Below are 25,581 nucleotides of genomic sequence, written 5' to 3' on the forward strand. Positions count from 1 at the left end.
GAAGTTGTTGCTGCCATTATGGAACATACGGTTCGAAGCGCGATCGAGCTCCGAATCATCTTACTACAGTCGTTAACGCTTAATATAAAGCTCAGAGACGACTACTTACTACTCATTACTTCTAAGTAATAATGTTTTCACGCTTTCAGTGAATCATCGACATGTCTTCGTGTAGACTACGCGCAACAAAATAAAGTAGAAGGTCAACAAAAAAATTATTTTATTTTAGGTATGTACTCAAGAAAACAACATTGGAGCCGATAGATAAATTTGTTATAATATTTAACAACAATATATTACCAATATATCTAACCACATCGTAACATCTCCCTACGAACATTACGGACAACGTATCTAAACACTCAGCAAAAATTGAAATGACAAGCGAATTGTACAAGCGTTGGAAAAATATTCGAAATAAGAAAATATACATCTACGCGTATGTACAATGTCATGGGCTGTGTATACTTGTCCCACGCGAACATATCTGTACACGATGATTGGTCAGCAGAGCAACCTTATCACAAAACACGACGAAATTCTAAAAGCATAAATGTATATCCCGAAGTAACAAGTCTGGCTTCCGGCTCAACTCCTAGCCAACAAGATGCTTACTAGAACAACCCAAGCCTTCTTCTTTCGCAGTCTAAACACTTACACTTACAGGTGTCGGTACTGACACTACGGACACTTGCAGGTGACCGTAAACTTTTACCCAAAAATAATAGCCTAATACATGCTATAATATCTGTACTACACTGATAAATGGTATAGATATCGAAGAGTTAACTGCACAATGTGATACATATTACAAAAGAAACCTGTAATCATTCATTCTGTTAAGTTCATTGATCTGGGTATGAGGTTAATTTGTGCACAGGAACTTATGAATCCGTGATACTCAAATTTGTGAAACTGAGATCGGGTGACAATTTGAACAAGCAGAACACATTTAGACTTTGATTTGCATTTTTTGACATCAGTGTCCCCTACCAGGGTCTCGGTATAATTCTTTCCAAAAACCAATGTAAAGTTGTCCGAACGCCCACACAAATATTTGCTACACAATCTGCACAATGACACAGAAGATAGTCACTGAAACAAGTAAACGTTACAAGTTACCGTTCCGCTGTCCCTTGCGTGTGGTCGGGAAAATAAAACCTATTTGGGCAAATTCGAAACATAAATACCGACATTTCTAAAAAGATTCAAAACACATCTGCGATAGCTACTTTTGTATGAAACCTCAGGCGCAGCTTTTAAGGCTCAAGAATTATCTGATCGTGAGCACTGATGAGACGAAGCTTACAATGCTTTCTTGTTCTTTTTAATGCTTCGTAGATATTAAAGACAAAGCGCTATCGAAAGTTAAGGACGATGCACTATATCGCCGCGTAAAATGATATTTAAATCATTTTCGAGACTTTTGGGATAAGCTTAGCAGACAGTTAATCTCCTTACGTCGAGCAGACACCATTTCTTTTTCAAATCTTTCCTTCAAGACTGAGAAGGGTAGTGATGGAACGCCATCGACAGCTTACTAAACGGTTCCCTAAACGTTCTTATCGTAACTTATCGTAAGGATTATTAGAAAAAGAGTTTGCTGTCCCCTCAGAAGTATCCTTTTCGTGCGATGCTAGAGGGAAGGCAAGCACAACGCAAGATTTCTAAGCTGCTGAGCTTTCTTCCCATTCGTTGTTTCGGCGAAGCCTACACATGCTCAACTCAGACGTATTCTTTGGGAATGTAACCGCCAAAAACCGGTCTAGCGGTCTTCGTCCACTGCCAGGGTAAGAAAGACGGGGCGTCGTCTCCTTCGAATGCCCGGCGTTCAGCTCGCGGTCGTTGCTTTCCGTCGTGCTTCGGCTGCGCGTCCACGCTCGAGGCTCGCGAGGCGCCCAAGTGTCAACAAAGGTGACACTTTGATAATAACACTTTGGCGGGACAACTAAACAACCTCTCTGCCGTTCTCACCCTGCCAGAAACTATGGGTGCTGCTATCAATACCAACGTTGGTTGATCTATACAGCCGAGTGCGCGCGACATCCGTTTAGAGCCGGGACACGCGCACGTCGTCGAAGGACTTGCGCTTCTCTTCTGGAGTTGCTGGCTTCTTTTCCTCTTTTTCCCCGGGAGTGGATCCCCAAGGCTGCAGCTCGGCGGTGCCGAAGATTACGAACGCCGCAGCGCAAAATACGCCGACTGCGCATGCGATGTAGTAGAAGTAGCTCCACGTCCGGATGGAGTTCTGAAACGAATCCACGTGCTTCAGGCTCAGAAGGTGACTCTGACTCCGTTAGTTACTAGAATTCGTTAACTCACTATCTCACTTGAGTCGTCAACATAACTGCTACGAATTACGCCGATGACGCCCGGAAAACGATCTCGTGACATAGTAATGCAAGTAGCAAGTGTCCGAAAAAGCGTATTTTGCATCATTGGAACGCAAGGAAAGCACGGTGAAGAGAACACCAAGTGTGCGACGTCATCGGCTGAGGCCCAGGGGGGGGGGGGGGGGAGCGGGGGGGGGGGGGGGGACAAAAGCACGCGCGCACATCCGGAGAGTAGACAAACGCACGAGATGCGTAAAGAGCACGCCAACTTGCACACCGTAGAGCGACGATCGCTGATGCTGGCGTCGATTATTATAATGATGTTCGTTGTGATGACGACGATTATCATGGTAAGGACCAGTGCAAAGGCAGCCGGAGTGGCAACGTCGACGATACTGCTGACGCTGCCTACAATCGCAGTGGTGTCGACAATAATGGCCAGTCTAAATGAATGTTCATCAGAGTGATCCACGTGCTTCTATTACGTGATTAAAGTCGGTGACAGGTTAGGAGCCCGATAGAGGGCCCAACCTTCAGCAGGCGCGATCGTTGCTTTCCTCCATGGCTAGCGCTGGAGACCGAACATCGACCGAGATCTTAACCTGTCACTGATTATGATAGTCACTATACAAACCGAATATTCACGCAGGCTACAATATCGATCTCTAAAGCCGCGGTCATACTGACATCGTGCAAACGACAGCCTGCAGCAGACACCTGTCCGATGCACGTTTCTTCCTTGCATGAAGATTATGTCATATCACCCATAAAACTGAAAACCGTTTTGCAGACATGTGCGAAGCACACATATGTATGCAGCCGACGTGCTTCGAAGATGCACATAAGTCTGCCATCGTGTCTGCAGGTTACATCATGTCCTTTGTATGATGTATACGAGCGGTTTGATTGCGTCTCAAGGAATGGACTCCGTGGGGCGAATACGCGACGACAAAAAACGGACGAACTTTGCCAGGCGGCATAGGTTTGCTCTGCGCGCAGCACCCAATAGCAGCCGCTCTTCTCACTTAACGCGCCGAGAGAACGCTGCGGGGCAAAATTTGCTGCGTCATGGGGGTCTGCGTCATAAGGGGACGACGTCAAAAAAAAACAAAAAAAACATTCAAACTTCGTCAGCGGTATACCGTCACGCACCTCTTCCTGGGTGAGGACGCCCGCAACGTAGGGCATCAGAAACCCGGGCAGATTGCCGATCGTGTTCGTCACCCCGAGCAGAGTACCTGGAAAAAGAGTTTGCTCGCATTAGAAGGCGGGCAAAACGCCGAAATGCATTATCGTAGAGAGGCCGCCGTCGTCGTCGTCTCTGCTTACGGTCGAACAAAACTGTGTTTTTTATCGACGAATGAAGTTCGGAAAAACAAGCAAAGGACCTTTCGATCGCTCACGAATAGTGGAGTAAGCCTGCTTTGAAAATTTAATGCTGGACGCCAGAATACACTGAAAGACATTGATTTCAAAAGAAGACATGTGTAACGACCCGTGATAATCGTAGCAATATTCGTATCCTCCGTCTTCGCATAAATGCTTAATAACTACTGCTTCGGAAAAAAAAAAGTCTAGACTTTAGTTTGGAAGGATCTGTCTTATAATATTCACAAGCTTTTTGTCTGAATATATAAGCAAGCAACTATTAACTGAAATGAAATAAAAACATTTCGACCATTAAAGAAAGCATCTGTGGGCGTATACGTTCCTCCTATAAATTATCTGAGTCTCAAATTTTACACAAAAAAACAAACAAACAATAAAAACAACAAAAAACTAGTTTCAGTATGTGACCTCACTTTTGTCACCTTTTTTTTTTCTCTTATATCTCCAAACCTCGGAGTATATGAGCAATAAATCACAAAAACGTTCACACATTTCCGTTTACCAATATAAGTAGAGTAACATAGCCAAGGGGATGACTCAAGTAACGCCAGTGTATCCCAAAAATGGACCCCTATCGTTTTAAATATGTTGGTGCCTCACATGAAACAATATACGCTACTCGCGTTTTTTTTTCTTTTTCAATCACGTTCAATAACGTCATATAACACACGCGAGCAGCGTATTCTTCGTCGCATAGTCACCCACATTGAAATTCCTATGATGCTCGTGCGTCACTTGAACCATCCCTGTGGTAACTGTCCCCTCGGCGACCACACTTAGCAACACTCGGACGAGAAAAAAAGTTGCTACAATAGGGGAAGTCAGCCGCCTGTTTGCGGCACACATCTGAGTAGCCTCGTTTCGCCCTCTGATTCGCTCAAGGGCCAATGCACACAGATGGCGACTGTCCCAGGAGGAACAAGCGGAAGCGCATCGATCAAAAAGGACGGCTCAAGTGACGCCGATACTTACCGGCGAAATCGGGTGACATGTCGATGTGGGTGACCATGAAGCCCACTTCACGGACCCCGAGCGCGGCCCCGGCCAAGCTGAGAAGGGCTACGGACCAGACGCGGTCGCAGCCGGCGAAGGGCATGCCGATCAGAAGAGCAGCGGGAATCACGGCCGCTGGAAGGAGGTCGTTCGTCTTCAGTTCATCGCAAGTTCGCAACCCAGTATTAAGCCCGCGTACGCGTAGGTTGTTAGAGAGCTTTAGAACATGTGGCCCCGATGCTCTTGGGTCCCCTGAGGAGTATGGGTAATCGCACTGCGCAGGCGCACAAGTTATGCGCGTGCTCAGTGCAACACTCAAGCTCCTCGAGGCCCCTATTCTAAAACTTTGTATTTTCAGACGCACCCCCCACACTTATCATGCTGGGTTAGTGTCAGTCCACATGGTATACGCTTCTAAGTGACGACACTTCATTCGTAATGCTGCTTAAAACAGTTATTGCCAGTTGTTTGGTACTCCACAGGAAACCCTTTTCCGTACCTCAGAAAAGTTGAAAAAAGTTCACCACAAGGCAAAACAAAAATGCCTCAGTTTTTTCATGCTGTGTCAGAAGCTTATGAAGTCGCATTTTCGATTTGTAAGGCGCCGTTCACGCACTTGCAACCGAATAGGACGGAGAGAGACAAGCTCGGTTTTTAATCCTCTTCCGACTGCGCAGGACCAGATGCGCTGCTGCGGAGCAGGTCCTACGCCGTTGCAAGAGGCATTAAAACCGGTCTCGTCTCTCTTAGTCCTACTCGGTTGCAAGTGTGTGAACGGAGCTTAATGGTCGGCAATCGTACCCGCAATTGCCCCACACTCAGTACAAAATTGCGGCACACGCAAGAGTATCGCGGAATAGAGTTTTTCTGCGATGCAATCTGTCACGATACACGTGATCACTTGTTTCGCTAGCAATCGCAGTGACAGGAAATGTATCATGTCTTGAGAACAAAATCCCTTGAAGAATCAGGGTACCAGCGCACGCACATGGGCATGGACATGGTCAAGATAGCCATCTGATTAGCCGATTCTTTAACTAATCGACGAATCAGTATTAGGTCGTTCCGAAGCCCTTTCAAGTGTTCGTGGAACAGGAGTGCGCACTGAACTTTCGAAGGCGTTCAGATCTGAAGGCCATTTTAAAATCTGCGAGCAAGTGCTCTAACAACCCCCTTTGGTGCATCGGAATGCAAGGAGGGCCACACCAATCAGAGGCACGCGGGCGTACTTGGGAGGAAGGGGGGGGGGGGGGGGGGGGGGGAGGGGGGGGGGGTAAACAAACGCACGTGGTGCGCAAGGGGCACACAAACTTTATAGACCCTTTTGCTGTTTACAAATTTGAAGTACCGCTTGTGTCCCAAGCGACTTCCAGTCGCACCGTCTTGCGAGCCTGTTGAGCTTGCTTATGTCATCAGTGCTAGAAAGCGTAAATGCTACACGGACAACAAAGCTGGATATTTAACGAGAGCCTTCGGCTGTACGATATTACTTCTTGGAGGAGGCAAGTTGGTTTACAAGAATACTCGAAACGTTTTAACAGATCTCGCATTCCGAATTCGTTCTTTTGGCGTTCAGCTGGAGAATCGGTGGTTCAACGCTTCATCTACATTTCAAGCAGCGTGGCTAGGTGGCCCTTGTTCATTCTTTTATATATAAACCGGAAGTTCTCTGGGACGTCAAAGACTGGAGCACCACCTGGTGGCATTTGCCCTAAAAAGGGTCTACATTGTGATTCAAGGAGAGGCCAGGCTCCTTAAATCGGCCGCAAAATTCGGTTTCTTAACCTATCGCGCTACGACTTTGTGCAACCTTGCCCACAGATGGTGCTTTTTTTTTTTGTGAAATTTGCAAAGAGCAAACTTACCTGAGGAAAAAGTAAAGAAATAAAAAGGCTTAGTTCCTATGGAAACGCAGCAAAGCCACCGGTCTTGAAACAACACGGCGCCGTTTCGCACGGGAGACAAGAGATGGCGCAAGCGGTCGCGACGCCAACTGCCGCCAACGAGCGAGCATACGACGCCGAGAGCCGGCGTCTTTAGCAGACAAAGAACTGCAGTTCCTTGTTACCGCGCCTGTTTTTGTTTCTGCGACTGTCGCCGCCTGCGGAACGTGCGCCGCTTTTGAGTCGAAAAGATCGTCTGCTAAAGACGCCGGCTCTCGGCGCCGTATGCTCGTTCGTTGGGGGCGTTCGTTGCGCAATCTCTTATCTCCCGTGCGAAACGGCGCCGTGTTGTTTGAAGACCGGTGGCGTCGCTGCGTTTCCATAGGAGGCCTTTTTCTTTCTTTACTTTTTCCTCGGGTAAATTCGCTCTTTGCAATATTTACAAAAAAAAAAAAAAAAAAAAAGCACCATCTGTGGGCAACGCTGCACAAAGTCGTAGCGCGATTGGTTAAGAAACCGAATTTTGCGGTCGATTTAAAGAGCCTGGCCTCTCCTTGAATCACCCTGTATATTAGATCGCTCGTTAGAACCCGCGTTTTCTCACCGGCCGTGTTGAACAGCTTGCGAATGGCGCTGGTGCTCATGATGTTGCGCTTCCGCAAGACGTCGGCGTAAACGCTGGCCAAGCAGCTTGTGATTGTGGTGAGCAGGTAGGGCAGCGAAGACAGCAGCCCGTTCTGCGGGACATAACGAGTGGCTCGTTAATTCACTTCTCGAAAGGAACGCAGTGCATGACTAAGGTCTCGGTAACCTTGTTCATACACCGCCCAAAAGGTACGGTGTTCTCTTCAGAAATGATGGCGGCATTACCTGCGAACACAACTCGAGCATATGTTCGAAGTAGGTTCGTTTCAGATACTATTTCAATGCTTCGAACATTTGTCCTCAGACAGTTCCTGTATAATCGATGTTACAGGACCGCCATACAGGGAAGAAACGCGCGTCAGACAGCAGACAGCTTTAGGGAACCGTGTATGCACATCTATACGGTATACGATGGGCCCTCCGGTACGAACTGTGCATGCGGTACCCTACCACCGAAGACTCGCGTATGCACAGTTCATAACGGAGGGCCCATCGTACCATATCGGATGTGCAAAATCGGTTCCCTAACACTCTATGTTGTCTTCAGACTGCGTTTTGTGTTGTGTATTTTCAGTGCGAAGGCAGCACTACTAGTCGACTGACGTCGTTGGTGAAGGTTGTGACATTTCGATGGATACGAGTTATTGCAGTGTTTCATTAAACAAAGTGCGGGAAAGGTTCCTCTTTTTTTTCTTTTTGTAATCGGAAACATACAAAACACGTTTTGATAGACGTAATTATTTTCGATTCTTTCTTCAATTCTGTAACTGTACCAACGCCATATATATATATATTTTTTACATTCGTGTGGTCTTGAATAGTGTGGCTGAAGTTTTCAGCAATTAGAAGGAAACTAAATTCTGAAACTGTTGCAGAGCGATGTTTTAAGGAAGTTAAAACCCCTACAGTAGGCGCAAATGACGTTGAAGTGAAAGATCACGGAGTGTTTATATACACGTTTGCAAGAAAGGCTCCTGTGCGCTGCCATTTTGAGCGATGCTGGCGCCCCGTACCGTTTCCGCCATGCTGGGGTGCGCCAGGGGCACGTCAGTGGGGTGCGCGATGACAAGATGGTGCCGTTTGCTGCATCGCCGATGGCTAACGTTAGCGGCACACCTACTGTCTCGGAACGCAGGAGGAGGTATCCACACAGAATCGTAGCGTCACATATTGTAGGACGGGGCATCTTTAAGGGTTGGAGCTGACTCTATAACGATCGCAGCCTCTGTTCCCGCATGTTGTGGAAGCCAGAGCTGCCTCGAGCGCAGCCATCGTTGATGCAACCCATACAAAAATGATCTATGGACGTCTATAGAAAATCCTATGGTGAGCTATCACCTTCTATGGCCCTCTATGGTCAGCCATTAGAAACCATAAAACACGCTATAGCCACCTATAGGAAAATGTATGTCTTCAAAGCTTTAGAATCTCGACCATTCCGATTTCTATACCTGGCTATAGAATAATTTATGACTACGCAGTTATAGACTCGCGACTATTCAATATTCTTTAGCGAGCTATAGAAATATGTATGTCCTTGATGCTATAGATTCGCGACTATTGAATGTGCTTTAGTCGGCTATAGAGTGGTGTATGTCCCTAAATCTATAGAATCGCGACCATTGAATTTTCTTTAGCCTACTCTATAGCGTTTTATGTCACCAAAGCTATAGGCCTTTGACCTTTCAATGTTCTTTAGCCGGCTATAGAGTGGTGTATGTCCTTAAATCTATAGACTCGCGACCATCGAACTTTCTTTAGCCGTCTTTATAGCGTTTTATGTCACCAAAGCTATAGGCCTCCGACCATTCAATGTGCTTTAGCCGACTATAGAGTGGTGTATGTCCCTAAATCTATAGAATCGCGACCATTGAATTTTCTTTAGCCGACTCAAAAGTGTTCTATGTCACCAATGCTATAGCCTCCGACCTTACAATGTACTTTAGCCGGCTATAGAGGGATGTATGTCTCCCGAGCTATAGACTCGCGACCATCCAATTTTTTCAGTCGGCTCACTGGTTTGCTTAGGCTATAAGCCCGCGACCCTCTCTTTTTTTTTTTTTTTTTTTTTTTTTTTTACTGCAGGTGTACGAAAGTGGAAGAGAGTCATTCATGCGCTCGATCGGGGCGCATGCCAGGTTAACAGGTTATACGCCCGCGATTACAAAAGCGTCCATAGCTGCCTATAGGGCTATTGCAGTTTTGCCGGCTGCTTTCCCTGCGCATTGCCTTATTTCGGCGTTGACGTCATCTCAATCTTCCGTTTTTTAGCTCTAATTATCTGTCGTTTCCAGTGTATTTTGTAAGTATATGTATTTCGTAGCGCGCCTTCTACGTTGTCCGTGTCCCTGCCATGTTTGTATTTCTTTCTGCCTGCTGTGTTAAATATATTTAATGTTTTTTTTTTTTTTGTGTATATTTCGTCGTTCTCGACGCGGCGTCAAGAACGCTGCTTACGCCACTACAGAGGTGAGCTTTACTCTTGTCACGACGGTTTATCGCGCTATAAAGCCGTCTATTGGACTCGTATAAAGTCTCGAGAGGGCGGTTTCGAATGCCGGTGCACATGTCATCGGTGTAGGCAGAGCAACGACGTAGCAATCGCGACGCGAGTGGTGACTGCGCCTCGATCTGGCCGGCCGCGCTCGCTCTGTGGAAATGTAAGCTTGGGACTCTCGAGCCCCGTTAGCTTACTGAAAATGCAAGACACTACTTGGTCGTCGCGAATCCTTTGCCCTTCGAATGGCTTCGAAGCCGTTCTAGCGCCCGGCGTATACCCTACGCAGCGTCCTCCAACAACCGTTCGCACAGCATCGGAACCCTCCGTCTGCGAGCGCCGGCGGTTCGCCGTCGCGGGGACTATGTTCGCGGGAGTTCATGTTCGGGGTGTTTCATGTTCACCGCAGGAGTTCATAAAATGCTTCCATTCAAGTTGCAACGATAAATCGTCAGCGCTCGCAGACTGCCAGTAGGCTCCAGAAAGGTTGCGATGCTGCGCGGGCGGTCGCTGATAGGCGCTGCTGCCTAGGGTACGCCGAGCACTGGAACGTTTTCGCCGGCGTTCGCAGGACAAAGAATCTCAACGACAAAGCAGCGCCCTGCATCATCAGGAAGTTAACGATGCTCGAGAATCCCACGCTCGAGAGTCCCACGCAGTCGTCTCTCATTTCGCGATTGCTGCGTCGTTGCTCTGACTAAGCAATTCACAGTTCTCCCGAGACTTCATGAGCGTTAAATCGACGCGCCTATAGCGCGATAGAGTGTCGTGACAACAAAACAGCTTACCCTGGCAGGGGCGTAAGCAGCGGTGCAATGTCTGTCAACGCCCATGTCGAGAACGGCGAAATATACAAAAATAACAGCCGAAAGAAAAAAATTAATATCATTAGGCACGCGCTACCCTAGGTGCGTCCTATTATCTTTCTGTTCTGCGAATTCAACAAATCAGCAAGCGCTGTGGCTAATTTTTCTTCTTTTTCTTTAAATTATGAGACATTAAACTCATTGGAGCTTCTTGGAGCACACATCCCCACCATGAGTCATCATGGTGCTCAGAGATTGTAATTGATGGCAGTGATATAGACTGAACTCACGGATGAAAAACGTATTACGGCACAAATTTCTTAAACCACTCAATCATAGATGCCACTACGATGCAAAGATTCCCAAAATTGACGTTTAAAAATGCGAACCTAACAGTGTACACATAATTCAAAAGTGCTTGGTAAAAAAAAAAAAAAAAAAAAAAAAAAAATATATATATATATATATATATATATATTTATTTATTTATTTGTTTGTGGACATCCTGCGCAAAGAGAAAGTATTCGCCATTAATTATTCATTATGAATTAGCATGTGGGCTAAAAGGCGTAAAATATGATATCTTCAAACATGCCTCGTTTTGGGTCACTTCTGGGAAGTGCAGCTTTAGAAAGAAGTCCAAAAGCTGGGGGGCCTTCATGGAGCTGTCCTGTTCACTCGGTAGTGACAGCAGAGTAGACGCTATGCGTGTTTGAGGCCAATCATGTCTCCGGTTAGGGTCCCGTGACAACTGTCTCGAAGCTGGTGATAACGCTGGACACGGCACCTGCCTTAAGCCCAAGGCCACACATAGCATCCACTGCACTATCAACCTTGGCTCGAACTGTCAACAGGATATAAGTGACACATTCTCTCGCTGTGTTCATTGTTGGTATGCCCCTGAGGATTAGTCTTTGTGATCGCACCCCCGTTCTGGCCTTGAAGGAGCTCTGCTTTTCAATTTTTCTGTTTTCTCTCTCTCCCTAAGCTAAAAGCATTGCAGAAGGTGCGTACTCGGCAAACCAATCAACCGTAGACTTTCTATTGCTTCACTCTGCTCTCTGTGCGCATGTAACGGAAGGAGCGTGATCACGTGGTTTGACGGATGACGTAATAGCCGCTGCCAATCCCGGAATGAGGCTGCTTGCGGACCTAGTTTCGCGTGTCGTGCGGTCCGCGGGGCTGCTGTGGATTTCGCTTCTATGTTAAAAGGTATCCCGATCGAAAAGTCCTACCCGTATGTCGGCAACAAGCGATTTCTTCAAAGAAGCCCAAGACATTCTTGTGATGCGTTCAGTGTTCGGTTCGGCAAATGACAGCTTGTGCTACATCGTGGTGAATCTTCACGGATCCCTTCCTTCTCGGTTTTGTGTTTGAGTGGTTGGTCTGCAGTGCCCGTGTCGACGTATATTTCGCATTACATCTTTCAAGTCCGGTATTTTGAACGTAAGTGCGCTGCAACCTACTCGGCGACAATTGACCGTTCTGTAGTGTCTATCTCCTGGCAGTGCCTATCTTCTGACAGCTGGGAGAATAACTTCCCCGTAATTCTACCGCAGTCGCCTGCCATTAGCTCTCTGAAATCATGTGAAAATTGTAGTTAGAATACTGACATTCTATTCTCTCTGCGTTTTGTGAAAAGACGTTTCATGGACACCTTTTCGTGGATAGACGCTTCATGGACACACGTTTAGTCGGCACTCGTTACGCGAATTGCACGCTGCAGGGACATTTCGTCGCGCCTGTATTCCTGAGGCGCGTGCTCACCGACTCAGCCCACCCGTTCACGCCACTTCTTGGCAAATCATTACAAAAAAAACAAAAAAAAAACATATTTTGAGTTGTTTATAAACGTCACGTGTTGATGAAACGATCTCGATGAAACGTCTTTTGATAAACTGATTGCATCGCCAATGAGTGGCGACTGGCATTAGAATTTCGGGGGGAAAGGGGGGGGGGGGGGGGGGAATTCGGCCGGCTGCCGGGGGACTAGACATTACCCAGGAATTGCCTTTGGTTCTTGTTTGCTTTACAATATTCTCAGTTGTATAACAGCTCAGTAGTACCTCTTCACATAGTAGAGATTGCTTAGTGTGTGCTTGTCTACAGAATGGGCTGTGTGTAATAAACTTCTAGGAGATTTGAAAACAATACCTTGTGTCTGTTTACCTGTGCTTTTGCAAACACCTGAGTGAGTGCATTTGTTTTTTGTTGTTGTTTTGTTGAAATGTTAGCTCTTTGTTTTAGATGGGGCTATGAAGTTCGGCACGTCTCACAAGGTTTTTTTTAAAGATGTCCAGTGACAACAAATAATTTGTTTCACATTTCTTACGATTGCGGTAAAAAGAAAAACTACAGGCAGCTATGGCACGATGGTAAAGAGACTCATAAGACGAGATATAGAAGAAGCTATAGCAAACCATACAGAGAGCAATAGGCAGATAAAGAAATCATAGAAAAAGTCATAGGCAGCTATTGCACGGTGTCTAAAAAGATCCATAGAGTAAGGCATAGAGATTTCTACAGCACACCATATAAGATGCTATAGGCGGCTAAAGGAACCATGGAAAATTCTATAGGCAGCTGTAGCACGGTGGGTATAGAGAACCATAAGACGAACTTTAGAATGAGCTATAGCGGACCATACAAAGAGCAATAGGCGGCTAAAGAAACCATAGGAAAAGCCACAGGCAGCTATAGCACGGTGTCTAAAAAGATCCATAGAGTGAGCCATAGAGATCTCTATAGCAAACCATACAATATGCTATAGGCGGCTAAAGGGACCATATGAAATGCTATAGAAAGCTGTAGCACGATGGGTATAGAGAACCATAAGGCGAGCTATAGAATGAGCTATAGCGGACCATACAAAGGGCAATAGACGGCTAAAGAAACCGTAGGAAAAGCCATAGGCAGCTATAGCACGGTGTCTAAAAAGATCCATAGAGTAAGCCATAGAAATCTCTATAGCAAACCATACAATATGCTATAGGCGGCTAAAGGAACCATAGAAAATTCTATAGGCAGCTGTAGCACGATGGGTATAGAGAACCATAAGACGAGCTATAGAATGAGCTATAGCGGACCATACAAAGGGCAATAGACGGCTAAAGAAACCGTAGGAAAAGCCATAGGCAGCTATAGCACGGTGTCTAAAAAGATCCATAGAGTAAGCCATAGAGATCTCTATAGCAGACCATACAAAATGCTGTAGGCGGCTAAAGAAACCAAAAGAAAAGCCATAGGCGGCTATAGCATCCTTTCTAAAGAGACCCATAGACTAAACCATACCGAATTCGATAGCGAAATTTCCATTGAAAAAGCTATAGACAACTATAGGGGAGACCATAGGGAAAGCTATAGACAGCCATAGAAACGGCTATAGCTAATTGGGCCAATTTGCTATAGCCGGCCATACAAAGGATTTTCTATAGCCGACCATAGACCATTTTTGTATGGGAAAGGCCATGCGACTTGTGGCGGATTCTGAAGAGCGCCTTAAGACTTTAGATCTTTTTTGAAATGTTTCTATTTGTTACCGGTTTAGGCATTTTATTTAATTATCCGTGCTCTTTCGCGGTCGAAGACGACACGTGTACGTTTTATAGTTATTTTTTAAATTTCTTTCTGCGCTCAGTGGTGTGCGCTTCGGCGAGAGACGCTTGGCAACATTGTACGACAACCAGCGAACGTCCTGGCTGGAGAGTAGGTCCGCCTCACCTTGGCGCGCGGTTCGAGGTTAAGCCAGGATCCCACTTGCAAAGGTGTATATTAAGCAATATGAAGAATAACGCTAAGCGATCATATGTTGTTCGTAAATGAACTAAACAAACTACCACCTTTGGCAGTCGTCATTCTAATAGTATACTAATTTTTTTTTTGTAACGAATACATGAACTGGAATATAGACACAGAATTTATTGTCGCTATAACAATATTAGCAACGTTCCAAGTGCCAAGCCTGCACACCGGAATGCGCTGCAGTGTCGTACGCGAGATTTAATCGAGATCCATAAACAAAAAGAAACATAAAACAACGTCTCTTCTTGTGTTTTCTTTTTATGCCTATTTCTGATCTTCGGTGTGTCTTCATTCTTGAAAAAAAAAAAAAAAAAAAAAAAAAAAAAACGTGGCAAAAAACAAACGAGCAAACAAAAACGTTTTGAAATTTGTTTTTCGAATGTTTAAACGACAAACAAGTCCAAGGTTGTTCCGAAATTTCTGTATTACACGTTGACAGGTGGACGATAATTAAGCCCCGCGGTTTTCACCGCAAGCGCTTATATTGGCAACGTCTACATGTACGTTATCTGGCGAACAGGTTAACTGCGACGCAGCCGGAATAACAAACAAAACGTCAGCAGGAAACTAACGCCGTTTATTTTTTTTTTGTTCTTTCTCTGGTTTTATTTATCTACGTCTGTTGTGCTAAACCAGGTGGGCGCTGAAACGTAGTCCAGATATTCTAGGTACTACCTCAGGATATACCAGAAATTATATCTGCTCTTGGAAATTTGCAAACCGATTTTCTAAAAAAGAGAGAAAAAAAAAGGGTCGATATTTAACTTACACCTGGGTTTCAGTTTCAGTGAAGGAAGCAAGCGCTTATCTGTCTTATATTAAACGACCATACATATACAGTCTCTTATTGTTTTATTCTGTCCCGCCAAATACCCCGGCATCTACATTCATTATTGTTCTGTTATGAAGAAATATATCAAAACGACGAACATAAAGATGATACGACTGATGCCACGTTCAGACTGCGGACGCAGCTTGCATAGCGCTCCACCGGAAATGGAGAGGTCCCCGGTTCGATACCCGGACCAGACGGATTTTTTTGTCGCGCACCAGTCACCTAGCTGTGCTTGGAGATTTGTGTTTGTCCTTTGTCCCTCTTGTTCCCCTTCTCCGGGGATTACTTTCGTAATTCTCGTCCAGCTCGCTTGCACCTTTGCATTTAAGTGCTTTATGATCATAAATAGCTTATTTCCCCCGACTATCATAACGGCTGTAATTTAGGCTTACGGCGACAGTTAATTACCACGTAAGTTAAGTCTTTCACGACAGTTTAATCCGAATGCAAGGCGCACAACTGACATGTCTAGAGACAGATGCCACCACGGGCTAGCAAAAGGAGCGTGGCGAAAACCCCACGAGCTCAAATCCATACGCTTTGCACGCCAACGTCCCCCAAAAGATTGCTGGCCAATCGGTAGGACCGTTACCCTGATGCGGTGGCTGGAACGGGTCTTTCACCGGTATGTTTAGCGCCCCATCCCTGCCACAGTAATCCCGACATGGCAACAAATGACGTCACACAAGCCGGCCTGTCAAGTTGTCGGATGTAGCGACCCTGCCGGTTGGTGCTAGAAGTTTCGACAAAAAGCGCGAGCGAATTCCCTATACATCAGGGAGTTTTAGTAGACCGTGTTTCCCGTTCCGCTAGCCCTCCGCTACGAAGAAACCGCCACTGCGCCTGCGCGCCGATGGCCTTGGCTGTAGAGTTCCGGGTAGCGGAGGGGCTTAGCGGAGCGGGAAACACGGTCTACTAAAACTCGCTATCAATTCACCTTAGGTCCGAGCGCGGCCGATGTTATGAACCGAAAGGCCAATCAAACAGCTTAAAAAGCGCAACGTCATGGCGTGCTCTCTGCGCTTGATAGGACTAGCCGGCGGAGGAGCACGCACAGAGAGACGGCGAATGCCGGCTGGTCCTATCAACTGCACGGAGCTCGCCATGACGTTGTGCCTCTTTCGCCGTGTGATTGGCCCGTCGGCCGCGCTCGGACCGAAGCTGAAACTAAGTATAGTGTGGCTGTCGTGGAGGCGCCTTTAGGCGTCCTAACTGCAGACTGCTGAAGCCTCCGTGGTCTGTCACACCGGAGAGTAACCTGCAGCAGAACTGGCGTCTGCCACTCCACCACAGTTGCTGGGACGCCGCCAGGATCGCGACCGGCGGCAGTGCGACACGTATATGACGTCATCAGGTGGAAATGGGGGGACCACTTTTTTGGGGCGCGGTAGTCCCGTGACCGGTAGAAAAGCAAAACGGGATCTCGTCGCGCATTGGCTAAGACGTATCGGCCGCATTGTTAAAGAGAATCTTCGACGAAATTCTTTGAGGGTCGCTAATTTGCCTCAACCAACCCACCCATGGGCACGTCTGAAATCTAGATCACCAAAATTATACGTCAACATAAGTTTTCATTCACTAAGTGGTTGAATTCTCAAATTCGGTCCCCACCGTGATTTTTTTTTTAATTTAAAGTATTTATTTTTTTACTACACTGAAAACGTGACGACCGATGTAATTTGGGCAACACAACCTGCTACCAACGTATTACGAGAAATTTGATGGTGTGGAGTGAATGCTGAAAAATTTCACGCCAGCAGACAAACAAGAAATGCCCGACATTTTATGTATTTTTACTAGTCTGCCTGCACGACCTATAAGTTTTTTTCGACATATGACGTCAACCCACTGGAAAATCCAGGACAATTTTAAAGTTCGTTCTGTCATTACCTTCATTTGATTTTTTCTCAAAAACAATCTCGAATTTATAAATAACAAATAGCATGCAAAAAAAAAAAAAGAGAAGAAATCCGGGGTACTAAAAAGAAAAAAGGTTGTACAAGAGCTAAATGCGGAACTAATTTTAAGATTTGCACGCAGTCTGATCAAAATTGATACGCTTGCTCCGCTTATACGCTAGTGGGTTTTAAGAAAGATCGGAGCGTTGCATTCGTAGTGTGAACATAGCTTGAGGTGTACCTTCTTGATGTCGAACATGAGCACGGTGGCCAGGTAGGTCGGAATAACCGTCAGGAACGTGTAGTAGATCCAGTTGGAGCCGAAATGCGCCAGGGACAGCGCCCAGAGTCCCTTGGACGAAAGAATGGACTTCCACGGGATCTTGGCGTTCTGAAAACAATCCAAGTTGGCGTTAAGACCCAGAGATATTCTGTCAAGACCGCAGCTGGATGCAGATTTTGCTGACAGGGGTAGCTGTTAGTGCTCCTTCCTGGTGAAATCCTGCGTCCGTAGGCAATAACAGGCGTGATCGCGGGGAGAAAGTTATAGTGCCGCCGGGATATAGCCCATATGCATAATTCTTGCAGGCTATCATCATCATTCCATCGAGAGCCGCCATACTGTTTTTTTTTTCACATTTTCCAGTTGTAAACAAGGCGCGTCTTCATTTAAATCAGTTTTCATGATATTAGGGCAATGCATTTGTGAACTGAATATGCTGCTGTTTAGTTCTGGTTCAAAGAAGAAATGAAAGACGGCCGCAAAATTGTGGGGAAAAAAATTGTCATCAACCATGTCGCAAAATCGTCACTTAAGCAGTGAACTGGGCCATCCAGGTCAGCAGAAGGTCTTTATCGAAAATGTTATGGGAAGGATTCGTACTGGACTTGAAGCACGTGGTTCTATTTTAGATCCACGACTCCCACGCTGTTGGGACCACTGTCTCTCGGGTGACACTTTCGCCCCCCCGCCTCGATATGGCGGAAATTCGATCATTGATCTCGAGTACACTAGATGGCGCTTTTCTTTTTGCTTACCCTTCCCCCCTCACCGTCACCTTTCGCACAGCCACGCCATGTACTGCAAGACACAGCTCCCCCCTCTCTCTCTCTCCCTCCCCCCCCGCCCCTCCTCTTCCTTGCCGCCGCCTGATTGGGGTTCTGGAAGCATCTCTAGCGCGCACAGAAAAAAGGCGCGGTCCAGGGCGGCGCTCGCTCAATTCTCCCTTCTATCCCTCAAGACATGGTTGGGCCGCGCAAGATTCGCTTTTTCCCCTTCTCCAATGATTATTTTCGTCATTCGATTTCCGTCCGCGGGGCGGGAATGGCAATCACGCCGCACTGAGCAGCGCACACAGAGAGCCACAGCGGCAAGAGACACGGCAAGGGGATGCGTGAGCGCCTTTCACTTGCCTCCTAGAGCACACCCTCCATAGATATTCTACTAGAAGCAAAGTTCATAAAGCAAATATCCTAAAGCAAATAAACTAAAAGCTGATATCCAAACACACATCTTTCAACAAGGCAACAGCTGCCGCTGTAGCCGCAGCATACTTTGTGTGGTAGTTTTCAATTTGTTCAGTCTGAATTTGTTTAAAAAAGAAAACAAATTTTGTGCAGAATAAACAGTGGCATATCAAGACCAACGGCAAGATCACATTCGGTGACTTTAAGGAACTCGAACAAATAAAAAAAGCACAAATAAAGTTAAAGAACGGACGCAGTCGAGTTGCTTTTCAACTCGAGAGAAAGACCGAAGAGTAAACCCAACAAGTATTCTGGAGAGTCGCGTTGTTATGCCCCCTTCTGTCCTCGGTCACGCACTCCGGGATTATGACGTCTATTCAAATACGTACCTTTGTACAAACATTCACTAAGCAAATTAAACCTTCGTCGTTTTATTAGGTGTGGTTTTCCCTACCTTGTTCACTTTCTCGTCTCCCTGATTGAGCAGGATGTAGTCGTACTCCTCTTGCGTGATCCTTGGGTGTTCCTCCGGACTGTCATAGACCAAGTAAAGCCAGAAGCCAAACCAGATGCAGCCTAGGAAACCTGCAGCAAAACGCAACACCCGACATACATCCTGAACAAAAATGGAGTGCTGTCAATACTCGGTGACGGAGTAGAAACTGAGGGAGCGGCCATATTGGAAAACAAATTTTCATCTAAATATGGATTTTAGGGCACTTCAAGGCCCATAAACGTGAAATTTGAAGCTCTTTTAAGCGCCAAAAATATCACCTTACAAGGTACATTTTGAACATGCAGTTACAAAATATTATGATCACCTCAATTTAGTTGAAATAATTTTTAAATTTGCAAATGTCCAAGTATTCTTCTTTTTTTTTTTTGCTGTCGACAGTTTAGGCTACTTTGTCATGTTAATCTCCTTGACGAAACATTTATCTTTTTTTACAAATCCAATGTGAGGACTTACTAAACAGATATTTACCGTCTAGAAAACGTTGACACAACTGTTGATGCAACTTACTGTGCATTGTTTATTATGAACAAAAATACCTCTCAAAGGACCGTCCCTTAAATAATTGTGTAGCTTTTCGTTTATGTCTGCCAGCTCAGCCTTATCCACGGAAAGGTTTGCGTTTGTCTGAGAAAGAAGAACCTGCCCCGGTTGGCAGCATGGCCGCTAGTTGTCCTTCAATTTACCGCGCGGCTCAGGTTGCGCGTGGCTAGGATAGGTGGCGCAAGTCGCTGCCTAATTTGGCCGGCATCGCAATTTTGGCTCGATTTGGAGAAATATGGCGGGGGTTTGTCAGGATGGCGCAGTAAGTTGCCTCTGGAGCAAAACGGTGCCTTCGGCACAGGAGTGAAATCAAAGATATTATATTACCGCTTCTCACTCAGCGATTCGTTCCCCGTCTAATGCCGTAACCCGACTCACTAACGAGCGATAAAAAGACGGGCACGACTAGACGCACGTGCACCTTCGAAGATGATTGTGATTGTAAAAAAAATCATGCTGTCTGGAAGTTATCAATATAATATTTTAGATGTAACTGTAGACGCATTATGATAACCTTGAAGCAAAGTCGCAAAGTGCTGAAGCAATGTGTTTTTTTTTTTTTTCAATGTTATGTCGTGTAGTAAATTCTAAGCCACGCTCAACATAAGCTAGAACAAATACAAACACAATTTAACGAAGATTAATGCGAAGAAAGTAAACAACAATCCCAGTCACGCCCCCTCAAATTAAATTTGCTCTGAGCTGGGGTTGGAAGCGGAAACGCAAAATGAGTATATATCGGTTTCAGAGCACTTAGTTGTAATCACTAGCAGCAGGCAATTTGCTCACAGTCGCTGTACATTTCGTGTTGTGGCCGTGGTAGAGTGGCGCGCTTTCCGCGATCGAGTTGTACCATCTATTCAAATGTAATGTTGTTCTTGGCACCACTTATTGAGCGCACGTTGTCTACTCGTGGCACATTCTAGCACGTGACGCTAACTTTCATAAATAAAGTATGAAGAGCATGCGATCTAAGCATTTTTCCTCAAACTCCTGAAGCATATATTTTATTTCATTCAAGCTAAACACACGCACACACACTTACAAAAATAGAATTGTTTCAAAACAAGCTTTTAAACTAAAAAAAGGGGGAAAAAAAGAAAGCGCTTTCTGTGTAAATGTTTAACTCTCGCCTAAATAAAATATATTTCATTTGCGGAAGAAAGAAAAAAATACATGACAAGAGCCGTTTAATGAACTTCTTAATAACCGAATGTCGGAAGCAGTTGTGCAGCGTTTGTTTGGACGGGATGAAACTTGAAACATTAAGGGTGCGTTACGCACGGGTTAAGCAGCAATACACGTCCGCACTTAAGAGATGTGTACAGCACGCACGCGCAGAATCTCGCTGTACAGCAACATAGGCGGGTCTATGCGCACTTGGTAGTACACGACTTCGGAAGCGAGCACGAGATGCGGTAGTATATTCACCCACTTTCATATTCATATGAACGAGATAACGTTCACTACCTACATACGAAGACGATTAAAACCAGGGTCCGACTGCTCATACGTCATACAAAGAACAGTCTCGCGTAACTCGCGTTTGAATCTGTATGCAGACTTTTTTTTTGCATGATGTAATAGGAGTGTGACCCTACCTTAAGGAAACAGGCGGTCAGACAAGCAGTTTTTTTGCTTTTTTCACGAGCGCTTAGACACTGTCTTTTACAATGTTATTTTGTAATGTTCATTATTGAATTAGGATCACCGAATAATAAGCTGCTTACTTTTGCAATCCACAAATTTTATTAAACCATACTCCGAAAAAACGTGGTTCGAGGATTCCTTGGCGCCATTAGGAAGGGAAGGAGAATATCGTAACCGTTATATATGTTATATTATTACCTGCAAAAGTAACGACATTACTCTCGTGATTACTTTCTAATAAATCTATTCACATAATTACAAGATTATGTCAAAAACGAATAGATTACAAGTAATCGTACAAATCTGCGCAACTGAACAATGTATTACTCCTTGCTCAATTCGCAAGACGTGACTTGAACAACGAAATAAACCGCGCTTAAGAGTAACGACGTTCCAGTCATCTTGTTACTTAAAACCATCGTTGCCAGTTATTCAAAGCTTGCCATTAAATCGCAGGATACCCTTTTCCACCAGTCGAAGACCCGCGTTCCGGGCTCAGTATTCTAGGTGGCGCTGGCTCAGCTGAGATTATGCTGCGTGGACGTGAAGGCTGCGGAACTCACCGAAGACGTAGAACACCGCCGGCCACCCGCCCAGGAAATTTGAAGACGCCAGGAACCCGGAGAAAGTGAGCGCGGCCATGGCTCCCACGTGAGCGCCGGCGTGCACGAGAGCTGTGGCGGTGGACCGCTCGAACTTGGGAGTCCAGTACGCCAGCATGGTGTGCATGGCCGGGTACGTCACACCCTGTACGGAGACCGATCAGTCCAGCAGCTGTGTCACGCGTGTAACTTTTTTTTTTTAATTATTGCGTGTATATATACATTGCGCGACGCAATTAGTGCGAACACTACATAGGCACTGCAGGTTCGCAATTTACTCAAAAAGGGTATTAGTTAGCACTAAAGTTTATTTCTCCGATTGCTGTCTCGCGATAACACTTTCCGCCACACTGGTAGTTGTATTATTTCAGCTTCTAAAACAAAAGAAACAACAAAATCAAAGATCGACGATTGCTTTTTCGCACTAACAGTGTCGCTCTCTGTACGTACGTACGGTCCCCCGAAATATGAAAGACCGATTCGCCGAAGCAGTTTGTGTGGTGTTGCTAAAAAAACATTGACCAGATGCCCTTGATTTTTACAGAGAGAATAGAAGGAATGTTCATTTACTTCCTCACCCCAAGCAACATGGGCCTAGTCAAAGCGTTTTCAGCACCCCCATGAACTTGTGCGCTTTAATATCAGCAAAGAAGTAAAGAAGTGAGATAAACTGAAGCCGCAGAGGAAGACCGCCGCTCTGGTGAACACGAAAAAGAAGGTTTTGTAAAAAAAAAAAAAAAAAAAAAAATGTTTCTGCGCTGCAATTTTTTTTAGCGAAGTCGACTCTACTACAAATGCACACCACCAGCCTTGACTGCACAGTTCTGAATTTCATAGAAGATTGCAGAGTGTTAAAAAATGGCGGAAAAAAAAAAAAACTCCTTGACAGTTTATGACTGTACGACAGTCCGCAAGTACTTTCATCGCTAGTGGAGAGTGGTTGATGATGTCATTGAGGGCAGGCGGTAGGTACTTTATTACCTCCATGATGTCATACAGGTAACAGAGGGCGAGCCCGTGACGTGAGGAGGCGTGGACAGCCCGCAGACAGGACCATGCAGCCTTAAAGATTTACTAACCCCCCCCCCCCCCCCCCGCACACACACCCAAGCAAAGCTAAAAAAAGATTTGCCAGGCGATGGAATTTGGTGTCAGGAGACTGGCCAATAAATAATTTGCTGCAGAGTCACGCGTATTAAAATAAAAAAAAAAGCTAGACTGCTTGAAATCGACATTGAGAGACGAGCACGGAAGCTCATGGCCGGAAGTTACGCGGCTACACACTTTACCGTGTTTCTTTTTTTTTTTCTCCGTTTCACTGGCGCGTAAAGCAGACGACGAAGTTGCACGCCTTGCGATTGTTTCGCACTTCTATCCCTTTTGTTCGATGTTCTGCGCTTGAAGATCGATTGGCCGTTACCACAAGCGGCAGTTCCGAAGTAGCAGACCCACGTCTGTCGTAATGTTGGTCCTTCGTGTGCCGCCATCGCGTCGTCCAGCCCGCGATACGTCTCCATTTTGTGAACGATGTTTACATATACTTCCGTTGATCAGTGTAACATTTGTTTTTCGATCAACGTATTTGCATTTTTGTGAAGGTCATAAAAACGAGGTTCGTATTATTTTCTATTTTTAATATTGAACGTGTGCCTTAGATGACCCACGACTTTGAATACATTTGGTACACTTACCTTGAACGCCACGTGACCATAGAAAATGGAGTGAGCGCGTTACCGAAACCGGCCAATTCTAAACCGGCTGTTTTCCTAGCTAAAACAAAAAAAGAAAATTTGATCCGAAAATTAGCTTTTGGGTAGTTCAGCTCTTATAGGTTATGTTCAAATAAAGAAATAAAAAAAATCGCCGAGCATATTTACTGCCGAATTCAGAAACCTCACTCAAACTACACTCAAACTGAAGGGCCCCTCCACTTCCTCGAGGAAGGCGCGAGGGCCGGCGCTGGCCAATCGCGAGGACGGATCCGCCGTCGCCATTGGCCAGCGCCGGCCCTCGCGCCTTCCTCGAGGAAGTGGAGGGGCCCTTCAGTTTGAGTGTAGTTTGAGTGAGGTTTCTGAATTCGGCGGTTAACCTGCCAGTGTCCCTTTAAGTGAGAGATTGCATCTTAAAGGGCAACTCCGCTCAATTCCGAAGATTTCGGGATAATGATTGATTTCGAATTAAAAAGCCCTGGTAAAACACACTACGTCGTTTGCTTCGCGAAAAATGGGATATAAATTTTTAAATCTGATTTTAAACACGAGCGGAAATCGAAACCGAAACTTCGGCTCCGCCCGGCAACATTGGCCTCGGGTCGCCAAGTACATGGCCATCACGTGGTACGAGATGTCACGTGATCCTCGGCCCAACGATGGGCGGGATTGGGGCGGGCGTGTGGCAGGCGCGAGTGTCGTCTGCACCCCACTCTTCGCCACGTTTTGGTGTTTACGGCATTCGACGACGTCTGCACAACTGCGGCATAAGTGTGCGCGCACGTGGTGTCCGTAGTGTGGACGAAACTCCGAGAGACAATAATCACAATCGGTGAGACGACGACGGCGGTTGTGACGCGGAAGACGGCGGTAACGGCGGGACCGCGGCGGCGGCTGGACGGCTCCCAAGAAACGCGCTGCGCAGGCGCGTTACGCCAATCACGTGGACACTGCTGAGCGCCGAGAGGCAACGTTGCTGACGTCATGCGCTACGCTCGCCCGGAGAAGTGAAAACAAGCAAAAGGGGGCCATGTAGATGGCGTTTAGCTCAATGTTGACTCCGCCCATGCCGTAGCCTTGACTGCGCTGTTCGTTGCGCCTGAATTCGCCCGCTCAAGTCAGCCGATTTCGGCAACTTGGCGAGTTGCAAAGTTTGCCGGACCGTTTAAGAAACATTTAGGCAGAACTGCGTCGTAAGATTTCACGTGTGGTCTTCCTAGGCGATACTGAAGAGGACTGCATTGTTTTTTCAAAACCAAAAATGAAGCGGAGTTGCCCTTTAAAGCCGCTGTAACAGTGCTAACACATTATACGAAAAACTGTCTGCGGACACTAAAGAGTTTTAGGGGACCGTTTTCGCATATCCGATACGGTGCGATGGGTTTTCCGGTACGAACTGCGCATGCGCTAACACAAAAGTCTCGCATATGCGCACTTCATACCGGAGGGCCCATCGAACCGTATCGAATGGGAAAAACGGTTCTCTAAAACTCTCTACTGTCTGAGGCGTAGTTCCTTCCCCGTATGATGGTATTTTCACATTGGTCATACACAAAAAGTCTGCTGACATTGTGCGATGCATACAAATGTCTAAAGCAAACGTGCTCATGGTTCAGGCGTATCCGCAGTTGATTTGGTCATCATGGCTCCAGAAAACACCGTTTCTTGTACGATGGATGAGCAGCATGACCGTAACTTAGGGCCACGTGGTTTTGTTTTTTCTCATGGAAGCGTGCTCATCTGAGGCTGACCTCTCCTAGTCCCTGCAGCACCCGGATGGCGATGAGCGCGCCGTAGTGGGCCCTGGATGCTATGGGGATGAAGAGGGTGAGGACGGCCGTGAGGAAGATGCCCAGGCCGAACATCCACTTGGCGCCCAGCACCTCGGCGATCCGGCCTCCCGGCAGCTGGGTGATCACGTAGCCGTAGAAGAAAGAGCCCAGAATAATGCCCTGGGTGTACTGGTCCCACTCGAACTCCCCCGTCTGCAAGAAATAGGAGAGACAAAGTTGCGAG

The 25,581-nt window shown here is 46.1% G+C and overlaps 1 protein-coding gene across 7 annotated transcripts in view; it reads right to left on the bottom strand.

The window, feature by feature from the left end:
• Window positions 1-200: 200 nt before the first annotated feature.
• LOC8024749 (sialin) overlaps window positions 201-25,581 on the bottom strand; it is a 57,922-nt gene continuing 32,541 nt past the window's right edge. For all 7 annotated transcript variants that reach the window (XM_040208270.3, XM_029969484.3, XM_040208274.3 and 4 more), the window contains exons 4-11: window positions 25,317-25,550; window positions 21,818-22,001; window positions 19,002-19,132; window positions 17,322-17,471; window positions 7,203-7,335; window positions 4,695-4,850; window positions 3,486-3,571; window positions 201-2,248 (exon numbers count right to left, since the gene is read on the bottom strand). In XM_040208270.3, coding sequence (XP_040064204.1) covers window positions 2,051-2,248; window positions 3,486-3,571; window positions 4,695-4,850; window positions 7,203-7,335; window positions 17,322-17,471; window positions 19,002-19,132; window positions 21,818-22,001; window positions 25,317-25,550 — 1,272 coding nt within the window. In that variant the 3' untranslated portion in view covers window positions 201-2,050. The remainder of the gene's footprint in view (window positions 2,249-3,485; window positions 3,572-4,694; window positions 4,851-7,202; window positions 7,336-17,321; window positions 17,472-19,001; window positions 19,133-21,817; window positions 22,002-25,316; window positions 25,551-25,581) is intronic.

The sequence above is a fragment of the Ixodes scapularis genome, unplaced genomic scaffold, assembly GCF_016920785.2.
Source record: "Ixodes scapularis isolate PalLabHiFi unplaced genomic scaffold, ASM1692078v2 PGA_scaffold7__128_contigs__length_106722199, whole genome shotgun sequence".
NCBI classification, from domain to species: Eukaryota; Metazoa; Arthropoda; class Arachnida; order Ixodida; family Ixodidae; genus Ixodes; species Ixodes scapularis.